Source organism: Thermobia domestica, chromosome 4, assembly GCF_964235325.1.
Source record: "Thermobia domestica chromosome 4, izTheDome1.hap1.1, whole genome shotgun sequence".
Taxonomy (NCBI): Eukaryota; Metazoa; Arthropoda; class Insecta; order Zygentoma; family Lepismatidae; genus Thermobia; species Thermobia domestica.
The window spans coordinates 214232829-214256522 of NC_137457.1; the positions used below are offsets into that span (position 1 = coordinate 214232829).

The 23694-nt window shown below is 33.5% G+C and overlaps 1 protein-coding gene across 2 annotated transcripts in view; it reads right to left on the reverse strand.

The window, feature by feature from the left end:
- Positions 1 to 23694, reverse strand: part of RagC-D (Ras-related GTP binding C/D) — a 145277-nt gene that overhangs the window by 84362 nt on the left and 37221 nt on the right. For both annotated transcript variants that reach the window (XM_081755474.1, XM_081755473.1), the window contains exon 2: positions 21935 to 22092. In XM_081755474.1, coding sequence (XP_081611600.1) covers positions 21935 to 21948 — 14 coding nt within the window. In that variant the 5' untranslated portion in view covers positions 21949 to 22092. The remainder of the gene's footprint in view (positions 1 to 21934; positions 22093 to 23694) is intronic.

Sequence of the window (23694 nt, forward strand, 5' to 3'; positions counted from 1 at the left end):
AGTAGTAATAGTAGGAACGGGTTAGAATGCAATTCAGCATTCATTTGTTTCCGTGCGATGTTGCCAAACGTAACTCGCTTACAATGCCTTCTGGCTAGGGCTGAGTGTATTTCGAAAATATGCTTGCTGTTCGGGATGAAGTTCCAAGGTTCAGCATTGACTAGGAGTTTTTGCTATTAATATCCCTTCTAACAATATTGGCAGTGGACAAAAGTTAGCCCGTGTTGAAGCTTTTCCCTCATAATTTGCTTATTTTACTTTATTATTTAACGAATATATTGAAAATATATGTCATCAGGCACGTATGCAGAAATTTATTTCGGGAGCGGGCCAAAGCTATTTGGGGGGTCCGACCAGTGTGCGAATTAGATGATCTATATTGGGGGGGATAAAATTAGGCCAAAGGACATAGTCTGAAGGTTCAAATTTCAAAATGAGACAATAAATGCCTTACAGCCCATATATATATATATATATATATATATATATATATATATATATATATATATATATATATATATATATATATATGTGTGTGTGTGTGTGTGTGTGTGTGACATCTGTAATAAATAAGAGATTTATTAATTTAATAAATCTACCGACAATAACTATGCACATATATATTGTCTGACATACACACACCCCACTAAACCTTTCTGAACGTGTTTTAATGTTGTACTCACTCTTGTCCCCGTAGCTCTCTAAGGTTTATTTAGTTAATAATTTGGCTCGAGCGATAGCCATGATCACAAGCATATGTTAATTTTTCCACTCATATTGAAAGCTTCCACTTTGCATTAATACATACAGGTTGCGAAAAGAAACCTACTTCAGTCTTGTGAAAACCACTAAAATTATCAGTTAAACCGGACATTTTTTTTCTTAAGAAAATCTAGATATTAGCCTATCAAATAAGAAATGGATTGTTGCTGGTCCCGATTTCTCACATCAAGGTCAAATCGAAGGCCAAATATTTAAAATCTCTCAATTCAAATTTCGAGCTTGTGCTTCTACTTCCCGCTAAAGCTGTGCTCATCACGACTTTTTTTCTCCAAATATCGACTCCGTGATGGGCACGGAAAGTCAACACTTAAAAATTACTTTACTGTTAGGTTGAAGATGAGTTGATTCACTATAGGCTACGTTATTCAAATAAAGTAAAATATTACACTGAAGTTTTTCAGACAACATTAATTGAGTGGACAGCAAACTGTACAGCGAAAAGATGGAAAAATGAAGGGTTACCTTAAAAAAAAAAAAAAAAAAAAAAAAAAAAAAAAAAAAAAAAAAAAAACCGCTCCAGTTGAAATGCTTATACAGACACGGACAACGACACGGAGAACCAGTCGTATTAACAAATGCTGAAACAAATCTTGAATTATTCGCTTATTCACCTAAAAATCACCTTCATTAACATGTCTGCTCACTAGGAGCGTATCCCCCAGCGTGTACGTTAACATATACTTACGAGAGAATACCTATATCTCAGATTTTGAGTACAGTTTCAAAAGTTCGTTTCCGTAAACTGTAAAAGCAGTGATTACCATGCTAATTATCACAAATTAAATGCAACTTTTGAGTTGCATACACACAACCTACTAGGGAATGAAGACCATGTGCTAACAAAGAGTACACTGGAAAATGAAATAACATGTTATAACAAAAATTAAAATAAGATGATAATCGATACAAATATAGAGGATGAATATGACATATCCGAACTTCGCCAAGTATGGTAGAAGAAGCTATTTGTTTACTTCTTCTTGGCCAACCGCTAAGAACATTTATAAATGTATATGTGGCTTTGTTATACGCAATTAGTACATTCAAATTCACAAACGATGACGAACTGAAGGGTACGAAGGTACAGTTGCAAGTAACAACCGTAGTCATAATAATATAGTTCTACTAAACGACGTTGAAAATAGTGGGTAATTAGGTGGTAAGTAGAAATGACCAAAACGGAACAGTTTACATCGATCATTTCGAAATACAGCTAGAAGATTAAATTTACAAGAAATAACAAAAATCAGTGAAATTTGGAGTTATACTAAGCATAGTTTGAGGGGGAAAGCGAGCATCCCTGGTGGGGATACTTCAGCTGACTTCTTTGGGGGGGAACAAAATGTGATTGAGGGGGAAAATCCCCCTCATCCCCCCGGTAATTTGCACCCTGGGTCCGACTTTAATATCAGGATAAATTATAAATTTTTAAAAATTAACCCCCAAAATTAGGTTAAATTTCAGAAAAGTTGGAATTTTAGAGGGGGTCCGGACCCCCTGAACCCACCTTTAAATGCGTCCTTGTTTGTAAATAACGTTTACCCATTTTGAAACCCTCAGAAACTTCGAATATATAAAGGAAAACGAGTTATTTTCGGTAAAGTATCACTTCAAGGAGACGCGACATTTTTATTGCACATTGTGGTACCCCACCTTAACAAGGGCAAAAATTCCTTTCCTTTGGTTCAGTGTTATTGCGCTCTATCGAAAGGTTAGGTTTGTAAAATATCACTCCTAAAAACAAACGTGATTGGCAGAGAACTGAGATACTGAACAGAACTCCACAGAAATGCATGTTGAACTTTCGTTTATAGCTACCCTTTGGTGATTTGCCCTCAAGGTCAATTGAGCGATAACTCAGTTCAGTCCCTGTTCTTAAGCCGTGTTCATATTACTTCGAACAGTTTTGACGTGTGTTTTCCAACCACCATACGAACAGACAATCAGGGCAAATCCTAGCATACAATACATTTAAGCAAGTATATTTGTCGCAAAATTATTACACACATTACCCAAAAACTCTTAATATATGAATCTATACATTTATTTATATAGATGAAGCAAACAATGGAAATTACCTATCGAAAGAATAAATTAACAGCACGATCATAATCAAAAGCATGCCTCGTAATATAACAGACTTCTTTCGCGTAAGAAATCGAAACTTGCTTGGTCAGAGCAACTAGTCTATACGAATTAGGTTGTTAGTTCGAGCTCAATACGAGTAAGGGTTTTTATTACTATTGTTTTTCTCTTTTTTATGTGAGGAAAAATCAAACTGTGACATCGCGATATCAAATGTATTTGGTTAGGTAACTTTGTCTTAGCTAAACTTTAAATATCAGTAACTGTCGAAATTATTTCACTAACCGATCAGTTACTGAACATTTCAAACACGTCAAACCAGTGGCATAACATGAAGGTTAACATCTCCTCTGTAGCCCTTAGCTATGCGTCCGTACTTTCAGGAGCGGACCAAGGGCCGGGCAACTGCCCGGGGCGCCAAAACGAACCTCAAAAAGTAAATTTTGTAATGTGTTTTCTACTGACATTTTTGGTTTATATTCTTGTAAAGTAGCGGCAATTCATTTTTAAAATCTCTCTGACATTTGGTGTTACAGCCTCCTTCTTCTTCGCTTTTCTGATTACTGGCCTCTCCTCTTGAGTATCCTTGTTCTTTACCTTTTCATTCCACCGCAATCAGGCCAACAACGAATTAGACATAAAATCTATTCTTGCTTTTAAGTTGCCTACTGAGCTGTTTCAGTATTTGTCTAACTTGTCTTTTTGACAAGTTTTCTTTTTTTAAAAAAGCTTTTCCGGATGTTCTAGGACAACTGTGGTCTTCTTCTGTATCAAATCGATCAAATTCTTTTACTTCGTAGTCTATCTTGTATTTGCCTACAGTGAATTTTGCAAATCAAGTTTGTTGAACTCGTAACAACCATAATATTAGTTCATTCTTTTAAAGTTCTCCAAATTTTCCAATATAACACCCTTACCGCACCTGGATCATTCCTTAAGACAGCAGTAACTGTTAACAAGCAAGTCTTTCAACATACTATAGATACAGCTATACCTACTGAACGAACGGAGTTTCAGCTAGCACTCTATAATCCTTAAATTAGATTCTCCAAGATTTGAGAATGCTTAATACGTCACGGGCTACGTATAAGCTTATATCGGTTTCATTATCATGCAGCTTTTAGCATCAAAGATTATCTGGTATGTAAAAGAAGTGTAACAGACATTAATAACTTAAAGAACGTATGAAACATATTGTAATGTATGTAAAAATAGCTTAACTTCGTCCTATACCCGAGTACAAAATATCGTTACATCAATATTTAGGTCACTTTACTCAAACGATCATCATCAGAATCAAACAATGGCTTAAATCATACTCTACAGTAAGTTTTTCACGTTCTTAATTGCAACAACAGTGGAAATAATTGAAATTATGTAACAAATTGTAGGTATATGACGTAATATTTACATACTCCGGTAAACACTTTTTTCAAGCATCCACGACTACAAATGAGGCGTATAGTTTCTAAATCCGCCATCTCCAATTTTCAAAAAAATTAGATAAGTAGATTTACTGGTATTCCTTTCCATGCCCGACACGATGAGAGAGATTTTTATCATTTGGTAGTTATAATGAATGTCCATAAAGCAGGAAAGTCTTTCTAAAAAGAAAATTTGATCTCACATAATCTCTGAGTTATCGGTTTTTCCTGTTTTTCTCGAAACATTTCGTGAAGGAGATGGCGGATTTAGAAACTATACGCCTCAAATCTATGTACAGCCAATTACATAAGTATTTGCACCTACGTTTCTAATATCACAAAGACTGGTGAAATCAGTTCCTTGGATTTGCACAGAAACTGTTAGCTAGTTATAATACTATTATGTAAGTCTCGACGAGCCATTATGTCTCTAAGAAGAGATGATAATTAGTTGAATTAACTCATTTCCTTCATAAAATGTTATTGCTATTATAATTCTATCATTGCTTTATTATTATTACCAATTATTTAACCCTCATCATTTCACATATCCATCCTCTTTTACAGCAGTTGTGACCTAAAATGAAATGTAACTTGGTAATAAATATGTTTATACATTCCAAGGGACGTAACTTCCAATTATTCGCCGCAAATCCACTCGTATCTGACTGTAAACAAAACCTAGTGTGGAACAAGAAAACCACTCAAGACAAAGCAGATTTTAGGTAACATACGAAATAGTCGAGCAGTTTAGGTGAGTAGTGTGTTAATCATGCGTTCGTATGTTCAGAACCTTGAAGAGGTCAAAGTTCCCTTAAATTTTATTTTTATTATTATTCCGTGCTTCTAACTTAACTCAGGGACTGAGAACATTTCTTTGAATAACATTATCAATTATTTTCTTTTCAAATTCGATTAGGAACCAATATTATATGAACTGTAAGTGTAAAATTAAAACAAGGTATTACGTATCTTCACTATTCTATTATTATTTTCTTGACTGTGAGAGACTAGGTTTCGATTCTCGGTAGGAGCTCATGTGGTTTGGATCCAAAGTTCAGTTGTCAATCCACGTTACATACCATGACTCAATGCAGAAAGGAAAGCTAAACTCGAACCAACCAAACTAATCCTCTGAGTTGTAACACAGAATCATTCCGTAAGGTTTCCTTAAATAGAATAGTTCATTTCCTTCTTGTTATACATTTTGACATGGCAAAATTGTAACTTTAGTAGAAATTAAAGGAGAAATATTTAAATTGTTCTTTTATAATTATCGTACACAATATCGATTTCCGCGAGTTGAAGGTACCTAATCGAACTAAAAGTCGAGCAAAGTTTCGTATTGCACTTCAAAGTGCCATCTTATATAAAAATAGTGCTGAAAAGTGACATTAAATCCCAGTTAATTAAATAATCAATCAATCAACAAAGAGAGGATATTTATTGTGATTTAAGAGTAACATCATGAAACCATATATACACCATTTTATTCGATGACCTTCTGCCATTATTCTGGCAATGCCACAATCCCGTCGCTATAGTATTTCTATTATTTTTGGTATAAACAGAATATATATATATATATAGAGAGAGAGAGAGACCTGTGGTTTTCATCGGCCTCATTACTACTTAACAGCATTTAGAGAATCCTGCAGAAACAGAAAAAGAACTATAGTTCGACGAAGCCATGTCCGGGCTATACGGTCGACAATTAAAATTTCCCAGCAAAGGTTTCACAAATTCTGACGGGTCGTTGAAGATGTATGCGGTCTGATTTTGTAAGCCTGTTACACGAAACTCTTCCCTGTTGACCAGTTCTAGCCGTTTCTTTTGAATTGCTGAGTGCAGACGCGCTAGTTGTCCACAGTACAGATCGAAGCAATGAAAGTGTTACAATACGTTTAGGTCCAAATTACTAACAAACTCTTGTGCCGTGTACTTATGCATTTAGAAACGTGTGTTTCGAACGACTATCTGCTCCTGGTGTTCAATCCAACTCGCCCTCCTCCTCTCCTTGTCTAAAGCAGTCTGTGTGACGTAATATACTCTTTCCGTTCAGAAGAACCATTTTTACAGGCTTTATAGCTCTAAAACCATTTCTTTCATTCATTTATTTTGAAATGCCTTGGTAGACCCTGAATTAAAAAATGTCTCAAAATGTTCCCATAGCTTCATAAATGCCGTTATTTGCGTTCTTTTCCTGCGTATTACATCAAGCTAGGAAGATGCTCCTTGTGAAATCTATGGAAATTGTCAATCACGGCAGTGCGTTTTATGCTTTCCGAAGTCTGTAACGTAGCTCTAAAAACTAATGACAGAAATGAGTGTTACTCAATTATTAATTTCATTTTGTTTCCCAGTAATTGCAAGCAAATCTTCCAGGGGTGTCATTTGGGTAGAACTGGAGGGTGTAATTCCCATCTCTCTTGAGGTTGATAAACATATTGTATGATCAAATATATAGTAAAGCACTGATATAAAAAGAGAAACTCTTATGTTGGCGGAGAATCACCGCACTCCCCAGAACAAAATCTAAAATGACGCTGCTTTCAGCAACAAACCTATAGAGTTACGAAGTACATTGCTAGAGTGTTTACATTTGGTTTCAAGAATTGAAGGTTTGATCCCAAGATATGTGCATTCATAGTGGACGACACTGAGACATTCAAATATGAAGACAGAGAGGTATGATTTACATATGCAAGTTTAGAATTGAACAAAACATGATCGGACAGAATCCATATTACGATGAAATTTGTGACTGTGTGAAACAGAAATGGGGAAGTTTTCGAACTGCGAGGACCACATCAGGTAGTCGTCGAATTAAGTGAAGAACAGTTTTTAGAGCATCCGATGATTGCGAAGGGAGTGAAAGATCTTACGATCTTGGGAATTAAGAATTTTTAAAAAATTTCAGGTTCCGAGACGGGTTTCGATCCACGAACCTCTTAGCTATCGAACCATGACTTTATCCATTCAGCCACGGAGAACTACGCAGTCATTCATATATTTTTCCTTTTAGATACGTTGAGAAACTAACACACAATGGAATATTCCAAAAGTCGAATCAGTGTGCGCCGTTAACATTGAACGTAGACCTCTTGTAGCTTAGTTATAGGGTGCATAATGAACTTCCCCTTGTTCACGAACACTATTTAAGGCAGAAAAAGTTCGTTACTATTGTGTTAATTAAGTTATATTTGGTAGAACCGCTTGATAAAGTAGTGCCAAATACTCAGACATAAATCACCTTTTGCGAAGCTCTAGTGGAAAGTGAAACAAGTCGTCGTAAACATGTTAGATTTTTGAAAAGAACAAGTGTTATTTAAAAAAAAAAAAAAAAAAAAAAAAAAAAAAAAAAAAAAAAAGTATGCGCGTAAGAGTGTTACTTCGATGCGACCCTATAACTAAAATCATTATCTGTTAGATGAATGGTTAGTGTAAGGGACTCCTAGGTTTGAATCCCGATCGTTCTTATTGTTTTTATTTCTTTTAGCTACGCTCATACTGTGCATTCCAGAAGCTCAAGTTTGAACTAAATGTATTCGCAGCTAGTTTAAGCCAAAATTATTTTTAAATATGAGAATCTTTATTACATGCTTTTCTTTAACTTGCGTTCTTTCAAATTTGATATTGAATCTAACAGATTGTATCGACCCTCGAAACATGTCTCCTTTAACCCACACTAAACTCGGAGCTGTCATACACCAGGTACGGTCAAGTCTATAAGCCTTAAAGACATATTTCTGTAAAAATTCTCGAACACATTTACTAATAGCAATTATTTGTCTTTAAATAAAAATCATGATAGGGTAAAAGGCTTTTGATATTAAACAGTTTTAGCATGTTCATAATCTTTCAGTAATATCTGTGTTATTGAGTTTGTTAAAAAATGCTTCTATTGGTGGTCATCTTCTAATTCTAAACTTATTCCATTCACCAACATAATCGTATGGATAAACACTTTTTTTTTTTTTATTACAAGTTTAAATTTTCTGTATCAGGATAGAAGTGTTGTGTATGAACCATTTGTTCTCTTGTTAGGTTTGATGATAATTTGTCTAAACTAAATGACATAAATCTACATGAATCTTTGAGTTTTAATTTGATAGGTTTTTTTTTTCACTGAATGATATACAGTATATCGTTCTTGTTATCAAGTATTCTATCTATTTTTTCTTTATTACATCCGAGATCATAAGTAAGAGTCATATCCCGTTAAATTATTTATAATTATTGGTACAAACTTAGGCACTTTTAAATTACAACTATTACTTAATGAGCTACAAACTCTCGACTTGTATGTTCACGATGTTCATGATTTTCTGCAGTATATTCTACTTTACAGTTAGTGTAGTATTCAGATTTGTTGAAATCTTTTCTTTTTGATTATGTATTAAAAGGTAATTCGTCATTTTGTTTATTTATGTTTGATATCTGTTTGGTTTCCTTCTTTAACATCTTTATGAATCTTTTAGCTGCATCTTTATTTCTATATACAACTGGATTTGTTTTAGTTTCATCACTTTTTACAACATAATAACAGAATCCTGATGGCTTATGATGTTGAGATATTTTCACATATTATTCGTTTTCTGGATAACACTCTTTACAACGCACAACCTTATGCTGAAAACATTCAAAATTAACCTAAGTCGCAAATAGAATTTTCATCGTGACTGTCTTTTGCGTCTTGTGTATGATACAAAATGTACAGCAAACATTTTGTCCTATGTATAAACAATAATGGCTGTATTGAGTTTTCTTTCAATTTTTGGAATGTTACTCAGTTTTACAGTGAAATGAAATTTTTTTATTTAGATTCTAAGTCCGGTAAAACATGCTTGTACTTCGAGGGTCGTTGTGGAGTCTTAAAAACAATAATAATAATAATAATAAAAAAAGTAGTGCAGAAGAAACTGAATGTAAGAAACTTTTTCATCTTCAATTTTTACATTAATAACAGCTGGTTTCTTTTTAATTTCATGGTAATTTTATGTATGATGATACATACGGTGCATATTTATTAAGTGCAAATTCTAAAAAGTTAATATTCGTAAGAGCCCAACCAAACCTTCTAGCTTGGAACTCATCCATTTTTGTTCTTAATACTTCTTAAGCCCAGTTATGAATTCTTTTAAATTGGTTGATTGACGCACTTTGTTATTAGTGTTAAAGTTTTGAATTTCTTTTCCTTTTTAATATTGACAGCTTATCCAAAGATTATCTTTTAAAGAGCTATATTTCTTCAACCTTTTTTTATTCAGTTTATTAAAGCTTTTGATACTGAAATAATTACTGTTCTAGAGGATCATTCTTTACAATCTGTTTTAAATATCCATGTTTCTGATCTTGATTTAAATGCTGAATTTTGAAGTTTTACATTGATTGGTAAAGATTCAGTTTTCACTTTAGATTCTTCAAATACACGTTTAAATGGGAATATGTTTTAAATTATGATGTATTATATTCATCTTCATGTTATTTAATAAGGCTAATGAGCTTTGCTTTTCTTAATCGGGAATATCTTATTTTCCCCTTTCCTTACACATTTTCTTAAATTCAACTACAGTATGTTTATTTAAATTTTTCATGTAACTGTTTTCTACTTTTACCATTTGGTTTGATTTCATTTTTAACAGTACTATTAAAATACATCTCTTATTTATTATTAAAATTTCTCTTATTACTAATACAACAGCTAATATTCATATGACCCACAAAAATCCTTATGTTTATTAGCATTTATTAGAAGTATGACTTTTATTAGCCCAGGAAATGAAAGGAAAAAATCCATGATTGTCGGGAAAAATTCGAGACAAGCTAAATTTTTGCCAGTTGTTAGGACCCAACGAGAGGTGCATTTTCCCAAAAGTCCCTACTGCTCCCCATTGTGCTTTCCCCTTCAGCCCCCTTCAACAACCAATTTGCAAGGTTTTTGATTATCGCTCATATCTCCGTTATTATTAATCCGATCTTCAAACTTTTTTTTTACTGTTTTCTTCCTTAAATCACAATCTAAAAAAAAAAAAAAAAAAAATGCTAGGTTTAACACTTTAAGAGATACTCATAGAAATATGTAAAAATTTTACATTTTTATGTATATTTTTTCCGTTTTTTATATTTTAACTTTCGTGCATTCGATAATTTGTAGATATGCTTCAAATAAAAGTTGTAGAGCGCTTCTTTAGCTTTAAAACGGTGTATATATTAATATACTTAGAGGTATGGGAACGTATAAAAGGACACTTTAAGAGAGCGAAGTGCGTGCTCACCGGTACCACGAATACTGGTGCCGGACAGCCGCTCCTTGCGAATTATGTCAGCATAATAGTGGCGTGTTTCGTATGATTTGAATAGTAAGATGTGGTGTTCTGTTATCTTGAAAACAGACCAGTTGTTAGAGCTATATAGGTCAAAATAGTACACAGCAAAAAATGAGGTGTTGAAACAACACAAAATGACAACCACTTCAGCGTGTTACTTGTGTGTCAATTTAACACCAAGCACATCACCTGCAGAGAATGTCAGAAATACCTCGTTACTGCCTGTGAGTATTTGCATTGTTTTTTATTATTTGATATACGTAAAGCTTTGCGAAATATATATATTTCCCATTTATGGCAAGAACTAATAACATTCTATGTTTTCTGTAATCGGTCACAATAGTATTGTTGTAAACCTGTGAATCATCTGACAACAGTTACACAGATAGCAGTGCTTCCATCTATTTTCTTTCTCTGTTATTCTTGTGTCTTAGCACGTGTGAACAGAAGATGGCAGAACTTCTGTCAGATGATTTACAGGTTTACAACAATATTATTGTGACCGATTACAGAAAACATAGAACATTATTCGTTACTTGGCATAAATGCCAAATATATTTCGCAAAGATTTTCTCATATTAAACGATAAATATCAATGCAAATTCTCTCAGGTAGTAACGATTTATTTCTGACATGCTCGAAAGGCGATGTGCTTGGTGCTGCATTAACACACAAGTAACACACTAAAGTGGTAGTCATTTTGTGTTCATTCAACACCTTATATTTACAGTGTATATTTCACAAAAGTATATGTAGTAGTTAGTTTCTTTTATATTTAAACTGAACTTTATCAATTAAATTACGTCTCCTCACTATGAAATTCCATTGTTACTATGGAAACTTTGGACTATTAATTTATCAAAAGTAATGTGCAGAAAATTTAATGTGTTTTAATTTATAGTGTCAAATATTGAGATTGGATTTCCAAGTACATTCGTATTGCAAAAAAGGACCAGAGTCACTTCCGTGAAGTTTCGATAGAACAAACAAAGAAATGAACAACAGCAAGTATATATAGGGTTGCCAGACGTCCCGGTTTTCGATAAAAGAATTAACAATCCCGAAAAAGGCTTTCGGGATGCCTGTTTGTCCCGGTTTTCCTTCTTCAGATTGAAAAAAAAAAAAAAAAAAAAACTGCAAGAAAGTATGTCACCTAAAAATGGAAGGTTTTTGAAAGATTTGTGTAGCCAATTAAGTCTACTAAACAAACAACAGGGAATTTGAAATCACATCCATTCTTTCGATCTATGAGTACTTTAGCTTCTAGAGGGACGGAAAAAAGGATTTTAAAAATATTTAAGACGGCGCATATATTATGTAAATAATTTCTTGAATATTACTTTCAATGGAAAAGAACGTATTTTTCCCTGTGACGGGTTTTAACTTCTAGTTAGTTTACACTTCAATCGGCAGTGCAGAGCTGCATCATTGTGGGAACTTTAATCAACAATGACGATACTGCTCTCAGTCGCTGCATGTTAACCGTATTTAAACTACAGGGTGTCCAATATACAATGCAACCCGGAGTTTGGGATAGCAGAACTTTTGAACCGGAAGCAGTACACAAATAATGGTTATACCAAAATGACGTCTTGTTCATGCATATATTTTTAAACTAGGACACCCTGTATTTCGTTTTGTCTGCCGTCTTTTGTGGCACAATTTCTTCTGAGAACTGAGCTGTCTTTAATGTATTTTCTTATGTGTGGATAAATATTTCTAAAGATGCTGTGCACGCATTCAATAATTTTGAGTTTATATTTTTTCCTTTTCTGATAAAAATTTCAGTAATTTTCAGGCTAAAATTACGTAACAATTTACTCTGGCACAAAAAAATGACAGTTAAACACATAAAAGTATGTCTCTTATTTAATTTTGATCCTGGATTTTGTTTTCTCCCAAATTTTTGGAGAGCCTGCGTAAGTCTTTCAAGAGAGAGAGTTTTTATCGTTCTAAAATTTAGCGTAAATGTATTTTTTCTTAATAAATGTTAAATTTGTATTTCTTTTGGGTAGTGTTTCTGACTCAGGTGATGTAACAAAGAAAAAAATCTCTTTAATCATAAATGGGACGGTGAATCATAATTGGCGCAATATTTAGGACCTGTTAAACACAAAAACATTGGAATTCACAAGAAGGGACGCCAGGCAGTTCTTCTTACATTACCTTTTCACATTCTTTATACATCCCTTGTATGGCTTCATTTGTGTTAACTATGTATAGAGTGAACTGGAAAATTGTGAGTAGTAACCAGGAAAAGACAGGTAATTAATTGACTCCAATCAGATGAGTAGGAAACCTGACCTTATATACAGGGTGAGCACAGAAACAGTCCCAGGTTTCAAGTTAGTGTAAATTTAATATGCGAAGGAATATTTTGCTGAAATTTTGAACAGTGATACATAAACTCAAAAAGTTCTTGTAGCAATAATTGAAATCACAAACACTTGATGTGCGCGCCACCTGTAACGCGGGAAATATCGAGGCGGTAATTTAGCTCCAACCACACGTTGTGAAGCATATCCGGTGTGATGGAGTTGGCAGCATCACTGATGCGTTCTTGGAAATCGTTCAGAGTTGCGGATAGTGGAGGTGCATACACTTTGTCCTTCACAAACCCCCACAGAAAGAAGTCACAAACTGTGAGGTCAGGTGATCTTGGAGGCCACTTGCAAAGAACTTGATCATTGACTCCAGAGCGCCCGGTTTGGGAGGTTCTCGTTTAGAAACCTGCGTACAGCACGATGCCAGTGTGGCGGTGCTCCATCTTGTTGCAGAACGAAGTCGTCTATCTCTGCATTACTAAGTTGCAGAATCAACCAGTTACGTAGCAATGCTAAGTAACTTTCACCTGTAATTGTTTGTTCCCGAAAGAAGAACTCAAAATGTTTAACAGCCAACGAAAACGTTTTAGGAAATAGGGAAAAAAAAAATGTTGCAAATTGCATCAGAACTGGACAAAAGGGGTATATTAATATACACGGCAGAGGAAGATGCTAATGTTCATATAGTGGAGGTTGCCATAGAAAAACTATATCAGTGTTCCAAGATCGTCGTTGTAGGTTTCGATACCGATTTATTGGTCCTTTTAGTAGCCCTTACTCCTGAGAAAGAAAAACAACAAATAGGTAGTAATGATCGAACCAAAGTACTTTAGAACATTCAAATGTTGGTTAAACAAAACAAAGAAATCAGAAATCTCTTATGTACCTATGCAGTGACTGGCTGGGACACTACGTCTTGCTTTTATGGTTTAGGAAAGGTAAAAGCAGTAGAAATGCTGAAATCCTCGTCTGACGCTAAGAAACAAACTTTGATGTTTACCGAGAACAATATTTCCAAAGAATTGCTAAGAAGTGGAGAACGTTTTGTATGGATTGAACAGATACTCAAACTTGAATGAAGCCTGATACTTCAAATTCACTATGCTCACAAGAAATTCCAAGTTGCGAGCGAATTTCGATTTGGCTAAAGTACCTCCAACAACAGAAGCATGCCAACAGATTCACTAAGGGTTTATTTGCAAGTACAGAGACGGTTGGGAGCTAATTTGCCAGCTACAGAATAGGTATGGAAGCTGGAGTCCGTAAGACGAAAAAGAAGAGGGAGAAAAGCACTTAAACCAGTTACCTCTCAATATAGACAAGAATTTTATATATGAATTATTGATAGGATGATCTGTAAACAAAAGTCAAGAAATGAATAATGAATATAACGTGTATAAGGAACAGAAAAATTGTAACATTAGCTAGTGGTGGGGCAGAGGTCCGTGATCCTGTGAACAGTAATGATTATTTTTAATAGATAATAATGTAAATTAATTCACAGCTACCGGTTGTCAGTCCGGGACACAGCAGGTGAATAGGTGGTGAATAAGGAACAACCCTATACATATGAGTTAGGGGCAAATCCCCCCCCCCTTCCCCGAAAGAAAACTGACGGAACTGACTGAAATTGAAAAAAATACGCGTAATATATTCCACAAAATCAAAAAATATTTATTTACGTTCATCATTCATCAAGAACAATAGTGAATGTGGCTTGAGGCAGGGACCGTGAGTGTCACGGTCCAGGGGACCTACAAAGCTAGAAAAAGACTGAGAGGGAGCCATTTTTGGGTACTGCGTAGTGGTCCATGCAATCTTATGCTACAGCATTTGAGGTAAACGAGGTAAGCGAGGGTGCGGCAATTTTGCGAAGTTTGCAATAATGATGAGCGCGCACGTCACTCTCTTAAGGTGCCCTTTCACACGTTCCCATACCTCTAAGTATATTAATCTATACACCGTTTTAAAGCTAAAGAAGCGTTCTACAACTTTTATTTGAAGCGTTTCTACAAATTATCGAACACACAAAAGTTAAAATATAAAAAACGGAAAAAAGTACACATAAAAATGTAAAATTTTGCCTATTTCTACAAATATCTCTTTAAAGTATTAGACCTAGCGAAAATTATTAAAAATAACTTTTTTTTTAGATCGTGGTTCAAGGAAAAAGACTATAAAAAGAGTTTGAAGATCGGATTAATAATAACGGATACGAGCGATAATCAAAAACTGCAAATTGAATGTTGAAGGGGGGCTGGAGGGGATAGCACAATGGGGAGGGGTGGGGTCTTTTGGGAAAATACACCTCTAGTTAGGTCCTAACAACTGGCAAAAATTCAGCTTGTCACGAATTTTTCCCGACAAAAACCCTTTATTCCCTGGGCTATACGGGAATAACCCACCAAAGTCACTAATATTATTATAAAAACTAATTCACTTTTAAGACTCTATCTTATCACGACCTTTCCTGTCGTTTACAGGTTCATTTTCTTTGTCACTATCCCATTTGATTATGGTGTATATATTCTACCTAATTTTCTTTCTTGTTCTTTTAACACCATTTCTTTTTCTTTTAATAAGATTTGTTTTTCCATTACTCCTGCTGAAAGTTTAAGATCTTGCTTAATTCTATGATATATTGAATCACAATGTTTCTCAATACTTATTATATAGAAAATCTTTATAAAATGAATGACCTATACACAGAACTGGAATTAATTATATTTATATTCAGCAGAATTGTAATCGAATATGCCACATGCTAATCGAATATTATCTCTTAAACCTGTATTTAATAGTGTGTGTTATTACTTAAGTATTAATGAAGAATTAGTTAATTTTTGCATCTCTATTGACATGTTAGATCATTTATTAATTAAAAAAAAAAAAAAAAAAAAAAGCTACTAAAGGAAGTACCACATATCTTATACAAAATATTCTTTGTAAGCATGTTATGAAGTTATCAGATGAGGTTTTAAATATACTAACAGAGGAACAATGGTTGTCTATATGTTATGAAGACGAACATGAACTTCAAAACACCACAGAAGATTTCATACGTAATTACAAGGTGCGAATTACCGGGGGGATGAGGGGGATTTTTCCCCTCAATCTCATTTTGTTCCCCCCAAAGAAGTCAGCTGAAGTATCCCCACTGGGGATGCTTGCTTTCCTCCCCCTCCCCCAAGCTATCCTCAGTATAACTCCAAATTTCACTGATTTTTGTCATTTCTTGTAAGTTTTATCTTCTAGCTGCATTTCGAAATGACCTATGTAAACTATTCAGTTTTGGTCATTTCTACTTACCACCTGATTACCCACTATTTTCAATGTTGTTTAGTTGAAATATATTATTATGACTACGGTTGTTACTTGCAACTCTACCTTCGTACCCTTCAGTTTGTCATCGGTCGTGAATCTGAATGTACTAATTGCGTATAACAAAGCCACATATGGATTTATAAATGTTCTTAGCGGTTGGCCAAGAAGAAGTAAACAAATAGCTTCTTCCACCATACTTCGCGAAGTTCGGACATGTCATATTCATCTTCTACATTTGTATCGATTATCATCTTATTTTAAGTTTTGTTATAACATGTTATTCATTTTCCAGTGTATTTTTTGTTAGCACATGGTCTTCATTCCCTAGTAGTTTGTGTGTATGCAACTCAAAAGTTGCATTTAATTTGTGATAATTAGCATGGTAATCACTGCCTTTTACAGTTTACGGAAATGAACTTTTGAATCTGTAAAACTTACTCAAAATCTGAGATATAGGTATTCTCTCGTAACTATATGTTAACGTACACGCTGGAGATACGCTCCTAGTGAGCAGACATGCTAGTGAAGGTGATTTTTAGGTGAATAAGCGCATAACTGAAGATTTGTTTCAGCATTTGTTAATACGACTGGTTCTCCCTGTCACTATCCGTGTCTGTATAAGCATTTCAACTGGAGTGGGTTTTTAAAGTTAACCCTTCATTTTTCCATCTTTCTTTTCGCTGCACGGTTTGCTGTCCACGCTTATAATGTTGTCTGAAAAACTTCAATGTAATGTTTTACTTTATTTGAATAACGTAGCCCATAGTGAATCAATTCATCTGTAACCTAACAGTAAAGTAATTGTAAGTGTTGACTTCCTGAGCCCCATCACGGAATCCATATTTCGAGAAAAAAATTCGTGAAGAGCGCAGCTTTAGAGGGGAGTAGAAGCACAAGCTCGAAATTTGAATCGAAAGATTTTAAATATTTGGCCTTCGATTTGACCTTGATGTCAGAAATCGGGACCAGCATTTTTTTTTTTTTTTTTTTTTTTTGCAACCTCTAGTAATAACGCAAAGTGGAAGATTTCAATATGAGTGGAAAAATTAACATATGCTTGTGATTATGGATATCGCTCGGGCCGAATTATTAACTAAATAAACCTTAGAGAGCTACGGGGACAAGAGTGAGTACATTTAAACACGTTTAGAAAGGTTCGGTGGGGTGTGTATATGTCAGACAATATATACGTACATAGTTATTGTCGGTAGATTTATTAAATTAATAAATCTCTTTATTTATTACAAATGTCATATATGTATATATAGGGGTAGGCAAAAGTCTCATTTTGAAATTTGCACCTTCAGATTTTGTGTCCTGTTGGCCTAATTTTAGCCCCTCCAAATATAGATTATCTAATTTGCACTCTGCGTAAATATAAAGATAAGGTTAATTAAGTAATCATATTAGGAAGAAAAATTATCAGATTTTATAAGAGAATTTGAAAATAAGGTTGGACATGGATTAGTAGATGCCCACGTTTATCAGACGATTTCGTAAGAGAATTTGCAGATAACGTTGATTGGGGGAGGTGTATTATTGTGGTATGTCTGAAGATTTTATTACTGAGTTTATCTAGAAAGTTGATTTACAAATAATTTCCGAGGATGTTCCACCTTCGGAAGAATTTATACCTAAACATGTTGATAAACTTAATTGGTAAAAATTTCAGCGTTTCAAATTTTATCTGAGGACCTTATAAGAAATTATGCTGATAGAGTAAATTGGTGAATAATTTTATTTAAACAACTTTTGTTTTAGAATTTAAAGATAGGTTTTCTTGGCCACCTTCTGTTCTATTTAAACACTATTTAGATTAGAGGAGTATATCTTCGCTAGGTCACATCTGGTCATCCAAAACTTTAGCTTAATTTTAACTAACTGCTTTATGGTTAATATCCATAAAAGTTCTATATTTAAAAAATCATAAAAGACTTAGATATTAACCAATCATAAACATAATCAACAATTTAAATCAAGTCTTCTGATAAAGATGTCCAGAATTCATTACAATTGCCTTTCCGAATGTCTAGTTCTCGTTGCATTAAATTAAGTAATTTAATACTGCTAGGTTCTCTTAAATTTCTCGTATATTATCTCAAGATTTAAATATTTATCGTATGTTCAATAAGAGGCTTACAAAAACTTCTTTTTTGACATCTAACAGCATAATAAGGAAAAGGATCATTTAGCTTGTTCTTATAGTACCAGACCATCATCTTTTAAGTCATTATCTGTACAGTGTCATGTTATTTCTTTTAGCTCTTTATTTTGAATTCCCAATCTTTCCTGCTCAACTGTAAGGGAATTGCTCAATTTCTTCCAATCTGATTGTAACTTCACATTACCTTCTTGACATTGTCTAAAATTTTGAGTAAAATAGTCTTCTATAATGAAAATCTTAAAATATCTAAAAAGCAATAGCCAGAAATATTTTTTCATTTACAGTTCCAGACATTAAATTATTTCTGATCTTCCAATTGGTTTCACCTAACAAGATGGTTTTTCTAGCTTCCTAGAATTCTGAGGCTAAATATTTTTATAATAATCTAATAAAAAATTAGATTGCTTATTTCCTAACCAGTGATTACTACTACTCTGACACACAGTAGCGTTAAAATATTTTGTCTATCAATCAATCTAAAATCTCAATACAAACCATACCTATAATTATTTTTATCTGCTCATAACAAATGTCACTTAAACTATAAAAATTAGCCGTAATGGAGTTAGTTTGATGTTTCGTAGTTTCACAGTAAACAAGTGTCGGAACTGAACCTGTCTTTTGTATTAAGACATGAATTTAACAGTGAATTCACATTTGCAAGTTACATATTAATTTATTTTTATTTACCGATTCATCAATTTGATTTACATGATGGAAGAAATTAATAAGGAAATAAAACTTGCAAATTGTGGAAGAAAAGTGAATTGATTAGAGCTGCAAGAAGACATAGCTCAGTCAGAGCAAATTATGCAACTCTCCTTTTCTTAAGAAGTGAGCTTTCCATAACGTCTTCTGAGTGGATGGAAATTTCCTTTTCCAGTCCCTTGTGTTTAAATGGTCAACTGCTAAATTGTTCAAGTTCTAATTTTCTTTTTCTACCGTCATAGGAATGCCACTGAAGCTAATAACTGATCAAATCTAAGTTTAATCAATTGAAAGAACTGCTAAACATAATACTATTATGGCGAAGTATTTCAATTATTAGTGAAATTCGTTAATTACAATTTTTCTTAGAGATTTCCAGTGTGAATAATAGTGAAGTTTTCTGCTCGTGATTATTGGAATTGCCTTAAATACATATTCAAATAAATTACATAATTAGCTGAATTGCAACAAAATTAAATCAAAAAATAAATAGTTAAAGTAATCATAATTATTAGTTAAAAGAGATGTGCTCATTCGACTACGCAGTTCCCAGGTAAAATGCCTTGTGATTTGCATAAATCTAGCCTAAAGTTGCAAAATTAAATTAGTGAAATTAATACAAAAAATTCTTAACGTGTTAGTGCTAAATTCAAGTAGGAATTAATTTCATTAATGAAAAGACATTTTTCGGTTTGAACTGCCTTTTGTTAAATCAATTTAACCTGGTTTCAGTGCTACGTTAATTCAGATGAATTTCTTAATTAAAATCCTGAAGTTAAAGTGATCATACATAAACATTCGTTAGTTTGTGAAAGTGAGCCTTAAAATAAATTCTGTAGGAGTAATTCGTTAAGGCGACGCACAGTACATTTGAACGGCCAGACAAAGCAATCAAACAGTGACATTTAAGGTAATTTTCTGTCCTATTAATATATTTTTTTTTTTCCTACTGACAAATGGTAGGTGTTACGAATTTAGTGTATTGTTTTTTGGTATTTGAATTAGTTAAATCATTAGTGGTAGAATGCATTAGAACTTCACTCGTTAAACCTGAAGATAATTTAATCCTATACATCGAATTATACATAACATTGAATTTAATTGAACTCTGTTACTTCAAAAAGTTGGAAAATATTGAAATTGTGTTTTTCATAGAATAATTACAGTTTCAGCTTAATTAGTAATACTTGTCCAAAATTTTAATTTAAATTTGCCTTGAGAAGTATTAAATTTGCAAAAATTAATTTCAATTTTCAAGATTGTTTTAGTTTCTCATTACTACTGCTTGCCAATTAAGAGAAATTAGTTGAGTAATCGATTGGAAGTTGAGATTTCACTTATTGACATTTATGGCTTACTACGTTTTGAGTATTTTTCATAATAAAATTATTTGTATTGCAAATAACTTCGTTTTTTATTTTTGTAAGTTTCAGATTTGAATTATCTCTACTAAAGATGACATTTGAATTACTCCTATTAAAGAAACTGATTTTACATTCATTTTTATTTCAAGCTATAATCCTAATTAACCCCATTAACATTGTACTGAGTGAATAAGAACTTTTTATGATTTTCTCTCTTTCTTATTGAATATTACAGCAACTTCAGTATTTCTGGTGTTGCATCGGTCTAAGTCACCCGTGTTTCTTTATGTTGACCAGTTTTTACACTTTTATGCAATATGCAGGTGTATTACTACGTTTAACTGAGGAGGCGATATCGAGGGTGTGACACAGTGACCTCAACTTTATATTAAAACAAAATATAACCTTCCTTCACATTTCGTACGCTGTATATGTATCTTTAATAGGTAAAAAATAGGTTACAATGTTACTTTTATTTTTGAACCTTTTTTACTTTTTGCATAGCGTTTAAGATGCTTGAACATATAACATACTGAAAAATCAGACATTCAGGTGCTATTATGGATGAAAAATCTTACTGCAAACATGCTCAAATTTTGTAATAAAGTAACTCCAAACCTGTTAAACGCACAACAAAATTTCTAGAATGTTAACTCTAGTCAAATCACGTTGAACAAGTTGAAGGAAAACATTGGAAAGGGAAACGTCAAGCCTATGGAAGCTCGCGCCTGAGCAGAAGATAGCTTTCTATCTTGTCGACTTATAACTCTATGGCACATGGAACTTCTGTCCTTACCCAGCTAAATTCAGTTTCTACTTTTTATTCCAATCTGTATACAGATCTTCCTATTTTTTTTTTTTTTTTTTTCGATTGGGTTTTGAGTTAAAATTTTAAAAGTGTTCCTACTTTCTTACATTCTGGTTACATCACCAACCTACCTGATAAGCCTCCTAGACTTAACACCAACAATAAACGATATAAATTATACAGTTCCTCTGCCAAGTTTCCACCATTTCCCATTCCCGTCCCTGCTGAGTCCGAATAATCGTCTTACGATTTTATTTTCAAATACTTTTCGTCAGCATTGTTTCCTGTAAGTTAGCGATTATGCTTCGTATCCATACAGAACAGGGATAATTATCGTTTCATATACCTTAAGTTTCAAATACTTCAACAGAATTCGCGAGGACACAAGAGTTTGGACCAAATAAGTAACAAGATTCCCTCTCCCTATATCTCTAATGGTAGCTATCTCCAACAGATTATTGTAAGTAATTTTTAAATCGCTCGGAAAATGTACATGAGTTAATTTAATCCCGGAAATCGCACTCCACATGTTGCTTAAAAATAATTACATTGTGTATCCTGAAGTTATACGTATTTGTGCGCACTATCTTAAAACGTTATATTTATAAATAAATAGCATACCTTCTGAGTCCCATTAGAAGGATTCTGGGTTTCTGTTCACTTGGTAGGGAGGTAGGAACATCACAATCATTATCATATAATCCATATGCAAAGTCCTTGGGGAATGAACCGACTTCATACCCACCAGTATACTGATCATCTTCATCCTGTTCAAATGACTGTAAACACACATAAAATATGAAATTATTACAATGTAATGCATACAAAAATAGAAGTGTAGAAAAAATAAAAATAGAATCTGACCGAAGCAAATATAGTTCATTAATAATAATTGAGGCAGCATCCAGAAAAAGGGCACATAAGTCAAAAATTGCTTTTGAGATATTGAGCCTTCAAGTTTTTAAACAGTGATAACTCGTAATATGTAAGTAACTTATTTCGTGTTTTATCATAAATGTTTTTGATAACTGCTTACTTTTAATCTGTACTGTGTGTTTGATATTAAAAAATTCTCGCTTTAATTAGTGTGTTAAATAAAATAAGTGTGCTATGTGCCCTTTTTCCAACCAGGAGTTAGGTTTACAATAATGTGTACTCTAAGATTTAAAATATTCATGTATTGTACATTCAAAAAGTATAAATATCTTGGTTGTATCACTACAAAACTAAATTTTGGCAAAACATAAGTATGTGAAAAAAAAGAAGACAAAAATCACATATGTCTGTCTTAGGACGTGTAAACCCGTAGTTAAAATGGCTTTAAACAGGTTACGATAGTGTTTATATGAAAGTTTCAGAGGCCTGTTGGCCGTTTCATGATAATAGATCTTAAACATATCAAAAAGGCTTTTAACAATGAGTTCTCGATTTTCAAAATACTTCATATTTGTTCTATACGCACAATAGTGGCTAAAATCACTAGGTATTAGTTGTAAATGGGCCTCCATTACATTTAAAACATCAGTATGTAACTTATGTGGACAATTATCGTGAGTACCTCTCCGTTCCTGAAAATGGACTCCACTTAAGGACTTCGACTGAATAACATGAATCTTTTAATAGACAGCTGAAAACTAGTGAGTTAAAACTTTTGACACATCTTAACTTGAATGCCATTCTACTTGATGGATGATGATTTTTGAGTTCAATGTCTTGTTCAGCAGCGAGGCTATATTAGACGTGGACCTAACGTGGAATCCGAACCACATGAGCTCCCGCCGGGTCTGCTTGATGGAGTAAGACCAAATTTTCAGACGAGGTTTCTTCTGGTTGTTGCGTCATTGTTACTAGCCGACAGGGTCATGCAAGTTGGTAGGTAGTCATCTTGAAGTGCCTTGTTTTGCCCACTGTAGAATGAATTAGTTACACTGGTCTTCAAGTGGAAACTGTTCATAACATCTATGTACACAACACTCACTAACCAATGTAAAAGCTTTTGATGGAATTACGTTACTTTTGAGTGTAACATATACTTTGTAACATATACTTCACCTCGAACTTAACTAATTTTTGAACTTTCTCGTTTCTTTTTTATACAGGGTGGCCCAAAAGTAGGTAAACAACGCTGCATTGATCAAGTATAATATTCTAGTTTATGGGTTTATTTGCTTCGGCTCTTCCGAGCTTAAGATGTAAGTAAACACATTAAGAACAAATAATAAAGAAACTAAGTCTACCTGATGAATAATAAGAAATGATATAAAATGCAATGAGTTGATCAGTACGGTACTGTATATCTACTTTTGGGCCACCCTGTATGCATCAATCGTCTCTTCTTTTCAACTGGCTCAGTTACATCCATCACTATAGTTAATAAATAA